Here is a 15,614-nt window from a genome sequence, read left to right on the forward strand (position 1 = left end):
GATGGAGAGCTTAAATGCCATTTTGAGCTTCCTCAAAGTGTATGTCAACCACCCCAACAAATAACTTCTATTATTTGCTCCCTTCTGGAATGATAAATATATCAATATAAGTGTTTTGTTATATCTGTTTGATAAGTGCAAAAATTACTTGTTGATTTTGCCAGAAATCTTGTGAGCTGATAACTTTCTGTTCTCTCTGCAAGTGCTCAAGAAGGGGTATGAAGATAAGGAAGGGGAGGAGATACGGAGAGGCGTGCCTACTTCATCAGAAATGAAGTAGACACGGCTGACACCATGTACTTAGGAATTCTGATCTGTATTGTCATGTCAAAGAGGATGTTGGGAGCATGATATATTTCTGGCACATTACCAGTCACTGTTCTGTACATGCAGCAAGTTTAATAAGATAAAACAAGTAAAAATGTGCATGTATGTCAGAGATGTACTCAATATGTTATTTAAATTTTACCTTGACATACAGTTTGCAAGAGCCTACAGAGAATGAGGTGATTGCTGAATGCCAGTTTGGCCACATTTATGCAACTCCTCTATTGAGCCCTTCCTACTTAAACAAAAACCTTTCCATTCCCCAAGCATAAACACAGTGGTAACTTTATAATCTGTACCACAGCTGCTTAAAACACACTCCTTCCTTACCCCAAAATGTGCATTTTCTTGCATCTCTAAAGCCATTTTTTTATTTTTGGATAGAGTAGGAAATGGATAAAATGGATAACAACAAGTTTTTTGTTATCTTTGTCTCAATGGGGGGAGGGAATGTTTTTTCCCCTTACTGCCTTACTGGTCCTGTAGACACAATAGGACATGAAAAGGAATCTCTCTAAAAGGTGGCCATACACTGTACAACCATCGCAAGACCTTAGTCTTGCGATGATTGTAAAGTGATTAAAAAAACGTACGATCTGCCCATCTTGGACAGGCAGATCGTACTCTCGGATCATCGCAAGCCCGCCCCCCTGAGGGGCAGGCTTCCGATAACCGCAATGCTGAACGGGCAGTGTGCGCGTGTGCACACCGGCCCGTTCGGCATTTGTCTCCCGAGCACCATTCAAACCAGCCGAAAATCGAACGATTCCCGGCTGGTTTTCTAGCGTGTTCCTTAGACAAAAGACGTGCGACCGTACAGTAGAAACGTTCGCACGTCTTTGTTCACACTGCTCGATTCTCGTACGATCGTGGGATTTCCCGCGATTCTTGTACGAGAATCGAGCAGTGTATGGGCACCTTTAAGGAGAGGGAAATGTCCTCTTACATAACTGTCACCAGAACAAGTAGGCATTTAGAAGATGATCCCTCTATTCCTATTAGGCCGACAACTCAAATATTTTGGATTTCTCTTTACTTTCGGTTCCGGTGACAATGGTCCCTAGGACAAACGGAGAGAGTGACTCTCCCTAATGGGCAGGGCAGACTGCAACAATAACCTGAAAGGGGTTCTAGCCCCTCACCACTCTATCTAAAACTAACAAAAATGGCTTTAGATACAATCTAAGCAAACTAAACCACAATTACCAATATTTTATTTTTGCCTTTTTGTGAAAAGTCAGCATCTGAGCCCTCACCTCCATTCTCCTACTGCTCACTAGGGATTTGTCTACACATCCACACACGAGTCACAGGGGGACATTAGTAAATGTACTCCTGTGACCCAAAAGTGAACTAAAGCCAAAAAAAGGTTTGGCTTTGGTTCCCTTTCAATGGGAACGTATGGGTTTAAAATTAAACTACTGCCCCAAAGGCTCCAGTGTAGAGGCTATGCTAAACTGTATCTGTAAGATGCTGCTGATTTTTCTATTTAGTGAAGTTCCCTTACCTGACAAATGGAAGAAAACTTCTCAGAGTAGTTCTTCAATGGGTGATCAATGAAAGTAGTGTAGGGTATGTCACTGGATAAAGGGTTCCAGCGGGAGAAAAAGGGGATTTCACGCAGTTTGTCCCAATGGATACGTAGACCTTCTCCTTCCCTCCTGCAAGTAAAAACAAAACTGACTTTTAACATTGTTGAAGAAAAGATACAAAACTAATTAAATGCAATAGAACATTGACTCAATGCATGCTCAAGCAGAATTTACCTAAATGTATTCAGGTGAAGCCTTGTGCCTCTTCCTGCCCTTTTGTGTCCAGGAAAGGTGGCAATGTAAAATCATAGCGCATAATGAGTATGTTACTAAGATATGGATGTACACAGTAGCAAAATGCATCATATATTATTTCCACTGCATTTATATTTTTCTATTTAGGGCATTTCTACACTCTATGACTGAACCTCAAGTACTCAAGTTTTAGTACTAAGAACTTCTTTTCTTACTGCCTCTAATCAACTGTAGAATTCAGTCCCCTCCGAAATGTTAGTTGGAATCTGAAAGTCTGAATCAGATTGGTGGCAGTAGGAAGAAGACACTCCTGACCATCCGATACATGAGGCCCTTTGATTCATATTAAGATTACTTACTAAATATAATGAGTCATATTGAGAATCTGCTTATTAGATAGTAATGGTGCAATGCCAGTGGCTGTTATGTGTGTTTGTCTGGCCTGATTTTGACAAACTTTTTTTTATCGCAGGACACTTTCAAAATTCTGACACAGCCAAGTAAAATGTTTGTATTAAATCTCAGGAATAAAAAGATGGAGTTTATATGAACAATGGAAAGACCATGTCTATATAAATAGAATATACTGATTTTACCACTGGTGAAAAAGTTGTAGCAGAATGGATTACATATTGCTGACTTGAATAGGAGAAATAGCCCTCCTCTGCACAGTCAGACAGAGCGGCTATTAACCTTTGCTGGAGTTCACATAATATGGACTGACACCTGTTTGAAGGCAATATATAAAAAACATAGTGGCCAAGATACACGGCAAAATATTTTGGTGTTGTTTTACAAAGTGCAATATGTGGCTCCACTGTCCCCTTTAAAAAGTGTATAAAGCAGTACGTCAAGCACGAGACAGAAAAACCCAGAAACAGTCCAAGCAGGTTTGTTCGCACCTTTTTTCAGCAAGACAACACACAAACACAGTTTTCAATGCAGAAGAGATTTGTGCAGAATGTCCACAGCATAAAACAAAGCCTCTGCTTGCCAGAGCTACTATCTAAACTTAGGTCAGTTCCTGCCTAACAAGGGGACCCCTAAAAAAAAAGGCAGCACTTGTACCTTTTTAGTGTTCTGTCAGAACTCAGAAAAAATATACCTACCTACCTATGGACAGCTGATACTAATGAGGTTTCTGGCTAACAGGTAAGATGTGGACATAGGAATGGTGGATTTATACCACAAAGCCTCTGTGCCCCAGCACCCAGAACAGATGTTATTAGGATCTGAGAAAACAAAATGTTTTCCCTGGAATGCCTCCCCATGTGTATGTGAGAGACCTAGGTGACATACACACAATCCAACATTGTACCTGCTTCTGCATGTGAATTAGTACAGTATGAATAACTATGTTCTATTTTATTGTCAGTTATGTTTAGATCATGCAGCATTTGCGGTGTATATGTAGGTATTTGGTGTAAATATATACTATGGTATTTCCATGTTAAGGAGTGCGTGGCATTCGGGCTCAGTCTCCTGACCTATCCCCGGTGTCTGTCTACAACACCAAAACAGACTCAAGTTCCTAAAGTGCGTGTTTCTCCTATCAGTTACTTTCGACAGCCAGGTGTGTCAGTTAGAAAAGGATCAAACATTTTAGAGCAGATTCTTTCCTCTTCCCATCCAGAAAACAGTTTGTGGTTCGTGAGAGGTACATAAAGGAATGATTTGCATAGCCCCATCCATTTTTTTAAAAGGAAATGCACCCCTTGATTATGGATATGTATTGAAAACATCTACATTCCATTTTAAGTAGACAGTGTATTTTGCAGTGCTAAAGGAAGGGTGTTTTAGTTCTTTTAGGCTTGCTTTACCATAAGCTGGCTATCTCAGTTTAGCAGAGGGAAGTTATTGATTGCATGTGTGCCACTTCAGTGGAGTTCTGTGCGAACAGAGGCAAAAACAAGCGTTCTTAGTATATTTTCTTTTTAGGTGAAATGTAATGTAATACGGCATTATGGCCTCTAGATAGACCTGAGAAGCATAGAAGATAAATATCATATGCTCCTGAGCTCCATCTAGTTGTCATAATGTGGCACTACATTACATTTGATCTGAAAAGAAAATATACTAAGAACGTTAGTTTTTGCCTCTGCATAGAGCGAACGTTCACAGAGTGAATTGTTTATAAACAGATCCATAAGTAAACCTCGATCACAAATATTTAGAAATGTTTGGTTGGTTTGAGAGGTTGAACTCGATGGACATGTCTTTTTTCAACCTGAATAACTATGTATGCAAGCATTTCTCTTATGTAATAGACAGCACAAGAGAATGAACTAGAATAGATTATATAGAATAAAAGCAAAGACCTAATGATAGGTGATGCTATATTACCGCAGTTTAACTTGCCACCAGCATGAGTTTAATTTTTTTTTTAATGTAAAAATATAATATTCTTAACATACCTCCCCCAGAGAGATGTAATACTGGATATCTGGCATAAAAAACTACAGTTAAATGTATAGATATGATATCTGAGACCTAATCATTTTTGCAAGTAATCCTCTTTAAAAGATTAGGTATCATGCTGGAAAAAAATGATGAATTGCAACGCATGCCATTCCCTCTCTATAGGACAACAGTTTTATTTCAACATTAGAATGTTTTCTTTGCATCTGGTAACAAAACCCCAGCTTAGTGAAAACTCGGTATGTGTGGTTAATGGGAAATCTTGGCAGCCATCCATTTAAACAATTCACACAATGGAAAGTTAGCAGCTTTGTGTGCAAGTACACTACTGTACAAATTTACCTACCTCCACAGCCTGCACTATGGAACCATCTGTCCTGAACGTGCAGGCATGCGTTGTGTCACAATACGTTCCATAACAAGGTGAAAGAAGTGTTTCAGTTAGAAACATTATCGGCAAAGCAAGGAGTTGGTGCAGAATAATAGTAAATAGCCTTATCCGGTACAAATGTAAAAAGTGATAATGCCGCGAACGGAGCAACAGGGGGGGGTGTATGGGTGCACCTTTGTCTCCTAGTGGCCAGACACTGTGTGATGCGTAAATGGAACTCAAATACCCCTTCGACTGTACAAGAGGTGGTGAGGGAATTGACTGTGCTGTTTCATCGTGAACGACTGGATGCAGAACTTCAACCCGACATGAGATCCGAGACATTTTATAATAGATGGAAAGCTTTCATAAGCGCTACCTTCACCCCAGCTGAAATTGCTCAGATCATGACACCCTTTCACTATACAGAATGGTACCTGAGTGCCTGTCTATCAGATACATCGGGGAATCTTGAGATTACATAAGTACTGGGTTATTTTAGTTATTGTTGTTTTTACATGTCGGCATTCATCGGGGGCTCGGGGGGGGGAGGTCAGTACACTTCCTGGGGGCCTTAAAGATATAGTGTACTTGATCATAGCTTTAATTCTTTCTACTTACGGTTCTTGACTGTTATATGGACCAAGGCAACCCAGTGCGGTTTTGCATTTGTATTATTTTCTTTTATTTTGATAAAAGTCTAATAAAATATTTCTGAGAGAAAAAGCCTATTGTGACTAAAAAAGTCTTGCTATGCAATACTGAGATCCACCAATCACTGCTCCTCTTCTAATGATGTTAGTGTTTTGAGAAAACATGGAGGGACAAGTGCATGGGACAGATCGCTGTGAGATATCTAATGCTACAAATAGAAAATCCAGAAATCCCACTGCACCATTTTTTATACATGTATATTTTCACTGCTGATCCTGACAACACTTACTTTGTGCCCCATCCACTCTCACACAGTCATCTCTCAATGAAGATCAGTCACTAATCAGCAGTTATTTGGCTTCCTTTCTCTTGCTACCGATATATGATAAAAGCTATGAAGAAGTCACGCAATGCTATTGGTATTAAATTACACGGTAGCAATAGGAGGTATACGTCTTTACTGCTGATCATTGCTTGATGCTTCCTTGAATCAAAGAGCATTGATTTGAAAAAACTGAGGGCAATCGATGGCTCCCCGTTGCTCATTCCTCTTCATGGCAGTGATGGTGGAGCTGATAAAGCAGCTAGAGCCAGACGTATCAGTAATTTTGCAAGTCTGCGTGAACACATTTCAGACACCTCAAAATATACAGTAGTGTAATCTGCATCCACCATTAAAACTATCATTTAAAAAGCAGTTCTTGAGCACCAGTCAGGTATCTGCGCCCAAGCACAGTCACTCAAGGCTCATCTGAGAGGAGCAGGAGAGGTGAATCACTTTGGTCAGTCTAGTGTTCTAGCTGGTAACTGGGGAGCGACAACAAGGGGCTAATCTGTGTGAGACCGTATTGGATTTTTACACAGGCTGGTCACATAATGAGAGGCAGCTGTAGCAGAGGGGTTGCCCTATATCAAAAAGCCTGTGTGCACACAGAGAAGAACATAGATGCAACTGCACAGGCATAAGATTTACATGACTTCCATCCATGGGCCAGAATCTTAGCTCTGGAATTAGATGCTGACCCTTGATGATGCCTAAAAAGAGATAGTATTTTAGGAAGAAGGAAAGATAAAAAGGCATTGCCAGTGGCAGTATTGTGGTATTAGTGAAAGGTTGTACGTATGTGCAAATATTACGCTTACAATTACTTGTATGCTCACTGAGTGCACTTTAAGGGACCATGCGGGGCATCCCCCATTTTTTTTTTTTGCCAAACTCCCTTCAGAAGTATCCTCCCCCAAAAGGCATTCTCACAGACAGTCAGCTTCTGCAGATTCGGTCTGCTGTGAGTCACGGCAATTCAGCAGACAGAACTATTGCCTATTCAATCAGGTCTACAAGTGCCTCCTGTCTGGCTGTCCAGGACCAGAGGGTTTACAGAATGACCAATGCCAGTACAAGTCAACTCACTTGACAAAGGGCCACTCTGAGATCACCAAAGGGTCACACATAATATTCAGTGAATGTAATGCAATTAAAAATTGTTAGAGACCGCAGGCAAAAGATGGTCAGAGACTGCAGGCATGCTACAAGAGATGGTCAGAGATGGTGAACATGACACAGGTGCTGTTCGAGACTGGGGACATGCGTCAGAACACAGTTTTAGACTGGAGACATGTTACATGGGACTGCTAGAGATCAGTGCTTTTAAAGCTCCTTTACAAATCTATGCTTCCACATTTGTGCCACAAATGATATTTCTTTTAGCAGATTTGATTATAACAAATCGGAGACAAACTAAAATAAAAGAGAAAAGTGATGGACAGCACAGAAAAAAATGTTGCATGAAAGTAAACGGCAAATGGCTGCATGCGGCCACCTGGTCTGAGCGACAATGCCCAATACACTTCTGCACAAACTTCTCCCCCCTTATAAAAGCCATTGTAACTATATAGTTTGTGGGATACTTGTTTTGTATTGTCATTTTTCTTGAGGCTAGGATCAGACCTGAGCTACACCTGGGACGCGCATCCTGGGACCGTGCGATCGTGTGCTAGTGCACACAGCGGTTGCCGCACAACCACATTGATTTCAATGGGGTTAAATCTGCGCTGCTACAAGTACCTTTTTTTGCAAACCGCCCCGGTGCGACTGAGGTGCCATTAGAAAATAATGGCACCTACAGCGTGATCAGCTGTGGTGGGTGACTCCGTGACCGCCCGGCAATCCGCACGATTGCTGCGTGGTCAGGAGTCGCCCAGGTATGGACCTAGCCTGAAGTTAACACACAAAGTAAGAGTAGTAAGAACTATGTGAATGTACAGCTGATTTTTTTTTTACATTTTCTTCAGAAACAGGGAAATAAAAACATAGCCCCCAGCAGAAGAGAAGTATTTACGAGGACAGTTGTGCAGTAAATGTTGGGTGTGTACAGGAAGGTATGCACGCAGATAAAGAAACGGGAGACTATGCTGCTGCATTAGGCCAACCAACATCTGAAAGCCTGTATTACTGTAAAAAAAAAAATAAGTGTTCCTCACTCTGCCTGAAGAAATGTGACCCTTTGTTTACATTAGGAAGACAAAGAAGGTAAAAGAGCTGGCATCTCGGAGGGTATTAAATGCTGTTTTGCTGACTGAATGACCTCAAATGGAATATTTTCCATGACAAGAAGAAAAGACGCTGGCACGGTGTCAGACAATAAGATTGCACAGTGTCTAGAGTCTATCCATAGCCGGAGGCTCTTAAAAAAACCTCCAGGCAGGTGCTCCTTTATCTGTTCTTTGCTCACCTGGCTTTTAACCAGCGTGCTCCTAAGACCTCACCTACTCTCCATTAACTATTTGTTAGCTTTGGCCAGCAAGGAAATGAATTCATGAATGTATGAAGCAGCATGGGGGCTATGGTTCTGGCACCTTTTCCAAACCACAATGCCAAAATACACTAACCTGAAGCAACAAGCTTTATCTTTCAATGAATGCAGAATAGGAAAACACTTCTAATCTGATATTGGGTAATAACTACAAGAGTACTAACACACTAATGCCTGCTATGCTCCATCTTTTCTCTGGAATTGTTCCAAAAAGTAATTCACATATCAAATGCACCAGTAACCCAGGCAATTACTTTGTTCTCATTCCTTGGCATTACAAATGGGTTAGTGTTATCATAAACACATGTCACCGAGATGCATGCATTTTATAGACAAGGTTTTTCATATATGCAAAAAAAAAAAAAGTTCATGTTATGGGGCTGTCATAACCAGAAACTGTAATCTGAAAGTTGTACGGTTTTACAGAAGACCCATATATCGGAGAGCGGTTGTAGATTTGTTTGGTCTCCTACCTTCAGTTTTCTCTGTTTAAATTAAATAGATGATTGAAACTAAATCACTTATCAATATAGATATTATATGCAAGCAATTTAGTTAACAAAAGCAGGGCCATAGGAGGGGCAAGGCGAATGAAGCACTCACCTCGGGCGCAGCTGTGAGGGGCTGCAGCCAGGGCCAGCCTGGCTGCACCCCCTAACCCGTTGCCATGGCGAGCACAGGGCGCCATGGCAACAGGGGTGCCACAGAACAAGTTTCAAAAACATTTTAAATCGATCAAAAAAATGTTAATCAAAAAGATTAACAATTAAATCGAGAAATTAATCGTTAATTTGCACAGCCCTATTTTATATGTTTGTACATTACAGTTAATGGCATGTCATATATAAAGATGTAAACATTCTGTGCTCTCTCTCTCCATGCAGGAAGAGATAGGCATTATAGCATACAGTGTGTATTAGTTCCCGGTCTCTTGCATTTATTGGAAGCCAAACATCATAGATGTTTTCCAATGCTGTGGGCAAATGTTAATGCTAATGTGAGAAGGCAGTAAGATAAGGTGGGAGCATTCACTCTCCATAATGCCTGGCTTCTATTAGGAAGAGTACCTGTAGCTCTTCAATAGCAGCTGATTGAATACTCTAATCTTTCCTGCCATATATCTTCTCATCCCATAAGTCTCCCCCCATTAGCACCAAGTATCACAAGCAAGTAATATATGTATTTTTCAGTGATGTTGTTACTATTGGTAACTTGATATTCTTGGCACTAGAATTATTATGACTAATTTAGTAAATGTTTGGCTTGAGTGATTTGCATTAATCTTATCCGTTATGTATCTTATGTTCAAAATAAGGTAGAGTCATGATTACATTTTTGAATCGGCTCTATATACATTTCAATCTGAGCAAAGCTGCACACAAATCTCCACAATTCAACCCTGCCAAGAGCTCTATGTACCCCTCCTGTTCTCTCAGTGACATTGTTGTTGCACAAACCACACCTTTTTTCAGCATAAGCCTAGCAGTGTTACCCCATATAGATGTCTCAGGCTGGGTTCACATCTGGGCGTTTTTCAGCGCTGAAAAACGCTGAAGCAGTGAAATCCTATAAATCCCTATGGGCATGGTTCCCACCTGGGCGTATTTCAGCGCGATTTGTCGCGCTGAAAAACGCCCTAAATAGTACAGGGGCTTCTTTGGGGCGTATTTCAGAGCGTATCCATTGGTATTCCCGAGTGTGGCTCGGGGTTAACAAAGCGGTAACCCCGAGCCACACTCGGGAATACAGCGTAGTAACAAAGCGGTAACCCCGAGCCACACTCGGGAATACAACGTAGGTCTTACCTTGTCCGCGATCCCCGCTGTGTCCTCCGGCCGCTGCCTTCTTCCGGGTTCCGTCCCTTGCGAGCGTCCGCGTCGCAGGAGGGCGGAACCGGCGGGAAGTTTAAAAAGTAAAAAAAACAAAAAAAAGATAGAGAAAAAAAATCATACTGCCAGGGAGGTTAAACAACAAGAATCGAACGCGCGTTTCAGTGAACAAAAAAACGTGCTTAAAAAAAAGGAGCATAAAACGCGCCTATTTGGAACGCCCAGGTGTGAACCCAGCCTCATAGTGCAGCTTAGTACACAGTAAACATTAGAGCCTTGCATAGGTCACCTGACTATAGGAAAGGAGGAGAATACTTTGCGGGCATGGCATTTCCATTGGTCTGGAGTTGGGCTTTAAATATATAGCTTTCATTGAAAGAAAACCTGTTGACCCTGCCATGAAGGTCCTTGTTCAGGCACCTCCTGTTATGGGCTGCCAAGTGTCCTCCAACTGTGCTGCGACTATTTACTGGCATGGAGAAGGGAGAAAGGAGAGGGGGAAACAGGGTACAGGAAGTGGCTTGTCCTGTGTTTTTGGGGAGACTCAACCTACTAGACATAACTGGAGGTAACTGTCTAACTCCTTACTGAATGTCCATTGTGCTGGGTGCTGAAGCGACTGCGGATGGTGCAGCACTTCACAATGTATATCAGAAATGTCACCAGCACACCAGTGGATAGTGTTCAAAAATAAAACTTATTTTATTCACGCATATTTGTCACGTCAAAAAAATTGCAACATTTCGGGGCCGCGCAGGGTCCCCTTCATCAGGCTTATCATAACAATCAGTGTAAGAAACTCAAAACCATATATACCAACTCTAAAACAGTGTAGCCCAATCAGAATAGCCAGAGTGGACAGGTCAAACCCCTGTGACGTCATTAACCCCTTGCTGACCAGATGAATTTTTTAACACTTGCACACACATGATGAAATCTTAATTTTTGGCTAGAAAACAGCTTTAGACCCCCAAACAATTATATATTTTCTGAAATCAGAGGCCCTGTAGAATTGAAAGATGCTAGTTGCAATTTTTTATGTTGCATGGTAACTAGGCAGCGTGTAATAATGCACTGCCCAGCTTCCTGATACAGGAAGTACTCGTGCTAGGTATCGGAGCATTTGGGCGAGTACGAGTACTCACCCAAATACTTGGAAATACTTGGTATCGGCACCGATACTAGTATCGGTATCGGTGCATTACTAGTTATAATTAATCGATTAAAAAGAATTTCGATTAATCGAACACGAAAATTGTAATCAGTAACAGCCCTAATATAAAATAATAATATTGAATATGTGCCATATGTTGTATGCTATATAAAACAAATTGCCTGCAGCATCCAGTCAGCTTCTATCTCATTTGACTTTCCACATCTGAAAATAACACAAGGGCTCTGAATGAGTCTGTAGGCAGCAAGAAATGTTACTTTCCGCACACTTCATACATCAGCTTCAATGTCGCTGCTTATAAAGGACTTGCTTTATAAAGTGCCATTGTTAGGATATTTAAAGGTTGGTATATGACATGAGCCATTCAGTGCACTTCTGTCCTGTCCCTGGCTACATTTTATGTTTATGTGGAATGGAGATCTGCATGGTTTATCATATGAGTGCTTTTGTTCCGAGCCATAGGATAACAGCTTTTTCTTCCAATTTCCCCCCCCGCCGGCTTCAGCGTTCCATTTCTCTTTGGATCCCCTGGCCTCTGCCCATACAGTCGGGGGAGAGCAGCGGGGAATTGAGGAAAAGCTGCAGGCTGTGCCACTCCTCTACTCCCTGCCGCCCTGTGTTAGCCACCCGGCACCCCTGTTGCCATGGCGCCCTGTGCTTGCCATGGCAACAGGGGTTAGGGGGTGCACCCAGAGGCCCTGTAGAATTGAAAGATGCTAGTTGCAATTTTTTATGCTGCATGGTATTTGTGCAAATGTTTATCAAACCAGTATTTTTAGGACAAATTACACTAAAATTAAATTTAGTGCAAAGAAACGGAATACCTAATTTTTTAGCAAGATATAAAAGATGGGGTCACACTGGATAAATAGATACCAAACATGTCAAGCCTTAAAATTGCATGCGTCCGTGAAACCGCAAAAAAACTACAATACCCAAAATGTCCTATAGGCGGCGCTTTAAAGACTTTTACCACTCATCAGTTTAGTGTTAACAGCGATTGATGACCCTGGAATTATTGCTCTCACTCAGATGTTCATGGAGATATGTAACATGTGTGGCGCAATTTTAGTTTTTGCACGTAGGCAAATCCGACGTGTGTTTGCATTGTATGTGCGTGCACATGGGGGGCAGGGGACCTTACAAGAAAATGTTTGCTTTTTTTTTATGTTATTTTAATTTTTACAATTATTTTTTTTACACTCAACTGTATTGCCATCACACAGGGGGGCTAACAAGCCCCCGATGTAATCACAAATAGGATGTGACAGGTCCTCTTTATGGAGACATCAGAGGTCTTTCAGACCCCTGTCACCTAGGGACCCCTAATGTCACCTAGGGACCCCAAAGAAGCTGATGAAGCAGAGATCTGCTTCACCAGCTTCTTCTCGTAGACAAAAGAACACAAAGGGCGCAACAACACTGGCTGGCTGGACAAGGTATGGCAGAGATTCAATGTAATGACACTTACATGTAGATCCAGGGATCAGGAAATGAACGTCCATCTCCTAATCCCTGGATCTACATGTAAGTGTCATTACATTGAATCTCTGCCATATCTTGTCCAGCCAGCCAGTGTTGTTGCGCCCTTTGTGTTCTTTTGTCTATCTGCATTCACAGGTTCTCCTCCTGCTTCCCAGGGCTGCATGCATGTCTGTCAGTTAGCTTTCCCCATCTGGGAGCGCTGTTTATGTTTTTTTCAGTTTTTTTACCAGCTTCTTCGCCTGGCTCTAGGAGCCGGAGAATGTGCACAGTGACACCGGAAGTGATGTGATAGACATCACCTCTGGGTCCAGTGATCGGAGGAGAAAATCGGCAGCTAGAAGCTTGCTGATCTCCCCCCGATCCATCAGAAACCTGCTGTGCCGGTCCTGGGCCCACATGGGGACACGGGGGGAGCACAGCGCCACACTGTATATAGCAATAGCGTGCTGTTTAAAGCGGTGCAGCAGCAGCCGTGTTCTTGGTATAACCACTTCAAGCAGGTGACATGTATTTACGTGAGCCCGCGTGTAGTGGTTATGACATCACATCCCTGCCAGAACATTCAAAAAAACAAACTCCCTTTTTAAAAAAAAAATAACAGTATACTGTAAACAGTAATGTGTTGAAGCAAACAAAAAAAGAAAAAAGCACCAGAAAAAAGCCACGGCCGTTACTTGTCATCTCCGCTGTCTACCTCGGAGTGACACCTAGTGCGCTTACTCAGAACTACAATATCGGAGTATGTTTAGTGGGAACCAACGCATGCGCAGTGTCATGCTGAAGCATATGAATGGCAGGGAGACATATGGTATTAAGCCAGTAGGCAAATACATAATGACCCGCGATCATGAGGTGTTATGGTCAAAAAATTCCAATAATGCACCAATGCCGGTATTTCGGTATCAAGTACCGATATTTTTTTTTTGGTACTCGTTGATACCGAGTGCCGGAAGTCCGATTCAGGAAGCCAGGCGGCGTGTAATGACTCACCACCTGGCTTCTTGATTAGCCGGGAAGCTGGGCAGCGTGTAAAGACTTGCTACACGGCTTCCCGATTACCAGGGAAGCAGTCACCATGCTTCTCGCCACTAGGTGACGAGAAAGCATGGAGCCGGCTTTCTGGCCAATCAGGAAGCCGGGCGCAGTGTAATGACACGCTGCCGGCTTCCTGATTGGCCAGGAAGCCGGCTTCCTGGCCAATCAGAAAGCCGGGCAGCGTGTAATGACGCACTGCCCGGCTTCCTGATACCAGAAGTATCGGGCTAGGCATCGGAACATTTGGGCGAGTACAAATAAATACTCCGCATCTGCACTGATACCGATACTAGTATCGGTATCGGTGCATCCCTAATTGTCATGATTAATCATAACAATATTGAGGTACCCACCAGAATATGAATCATGTGCGTTATCGAAACATTGAAGGGAAGATTATGAAGGCATGCTGATTAACTCAACTTACTAGCACACACACGGGTGGCTCCTAAGACAGGATATCAGACAAGGGGAGCCGCTGATTCTGCAGGAATCCATAACCTTTTAAACATCAAGGAGCAGCATCCATTTTAAGTAATTTAAAAAAAAACGTTTGACTTTAATATCACTCTAATTTAGAGGAAATAAAGAAAATGCTTTTACAATGGCTACACATATTATACTATAGTCAAAGTGTAACAAGTTTTTCCATTCTGCCAGTTTAATATTCAGAAGGAAACAGACTTTGCCATAGAAGTTTTTTTTTTTTTTTTTAAAGGGAGATAAACCAATTTGAATCTTTGTTTATGCCTTAATATGCAAGCATTTACAGCATACTTGCACATTAGGGCACACCTACCTTAAAAGTGTGCCCTTCTCCAGCACTGTTGGATCAATCATTGAGCCTCATCGCTGTCCCCTGCTGCCACCATCTCTGCCGCTGCTACTTCCGGATTCATGGAAGTCCTCTTCGGCCATTGACACCTTCACGGAACCTAGCACATTCATAGCATCTTTGAGATGTGTACACTGCATGATGCATATGCCATACAGTGCACACAAAAAAATAAAATAAAATTGCTGGGGAAGGATTTTTTGGCAGAAGAAACTTTGCATGTCTCTTCTGCCAAAATCTCTACCTTTGAGAATTGTTTTCCCCTTTACTTCTGCTTTAGTGGATATACAGGTTGATTATCCAAAATAATGCTTTGACTAGAAGAAATTCTGTATTAGTACTCTTTCCTTGTACCTTCATTATGATGCTGTGAAGACAAGGACACGCTGTTAATATATCAGGTGGAAAACATAGTGCTTCCAGTCTTCTACTCACTTGGAACTGACCCAAGACTTAATCCTGCAGATAGGCTATCAATGTCAGGATAAAAAATAATTTTTAGGACATACCACAGACTTGTAACACACTGCACTGCTAATCCTGTAAATCAGACTTCAGTGCTTCATCCAGTGTTTTCATTTTATGACCTGAAACTTACATAGATTGATAGAACAGCTACAGGAAGGTCACACTCAAACTTCTGAACCGAATAATGCTTTGAAGTTCGGAAATCTGATTTATGAATTTGTAGTCCCAGTCCATAATAAATCAGAAATAGTCTAAGGACTATTTTCCGGCTCACAGGAACCTTCCTTTGATTTTGTTTTACGCAGATTGGTCTGAAATAGTAGGATGAGCTGATGATGACCAACCTTGTAACTATTACCACATCCTAAATAGAACTTATCAAGCAGTAGAAACACACACATATACTATATATATATATA

At 41.8% G+C, this 15,614-nt stretch overlaps 1 protein-coding gene across 1 annotated transcript in view; it reads right to left on the reverse strand.

The window, feature by feature from the left end:
* The window catches only part of TPRG1 (tumor protein p63 regulated 1), an 83,128-nt gene that overhangs the window by 4,471 nt on the left and 63,043 nt on the right, over positions 1–15,614 (reverse strand). The window contains exon 5 of the mRNA XM_018576394.1: positions 1,835–1,988. Coding sequence (XP_018431896.1) covers positions 1,835–1,988 — 154 coding nt within the window. The remainder of the gene's footprint in view (positions 1–1,834; positions 1,989–15,614) is intronic.

Source organism: Nanorana parkeri, unplaced genomic scaffold (assembly GCF_000935625.1).
Source record: "Nanorana parkeri isolate BGI_ZX_2015 unplaced genomic scaffold, ASM93562v1 scaffold66, whole genome shotgun sequence".
Taxonomy (NCBI): Eukaryota; Metazoa; Chordata; class Amphibia; order Anura; family Dicroglossidae; genus Nanorana; species Nanorana parkeri.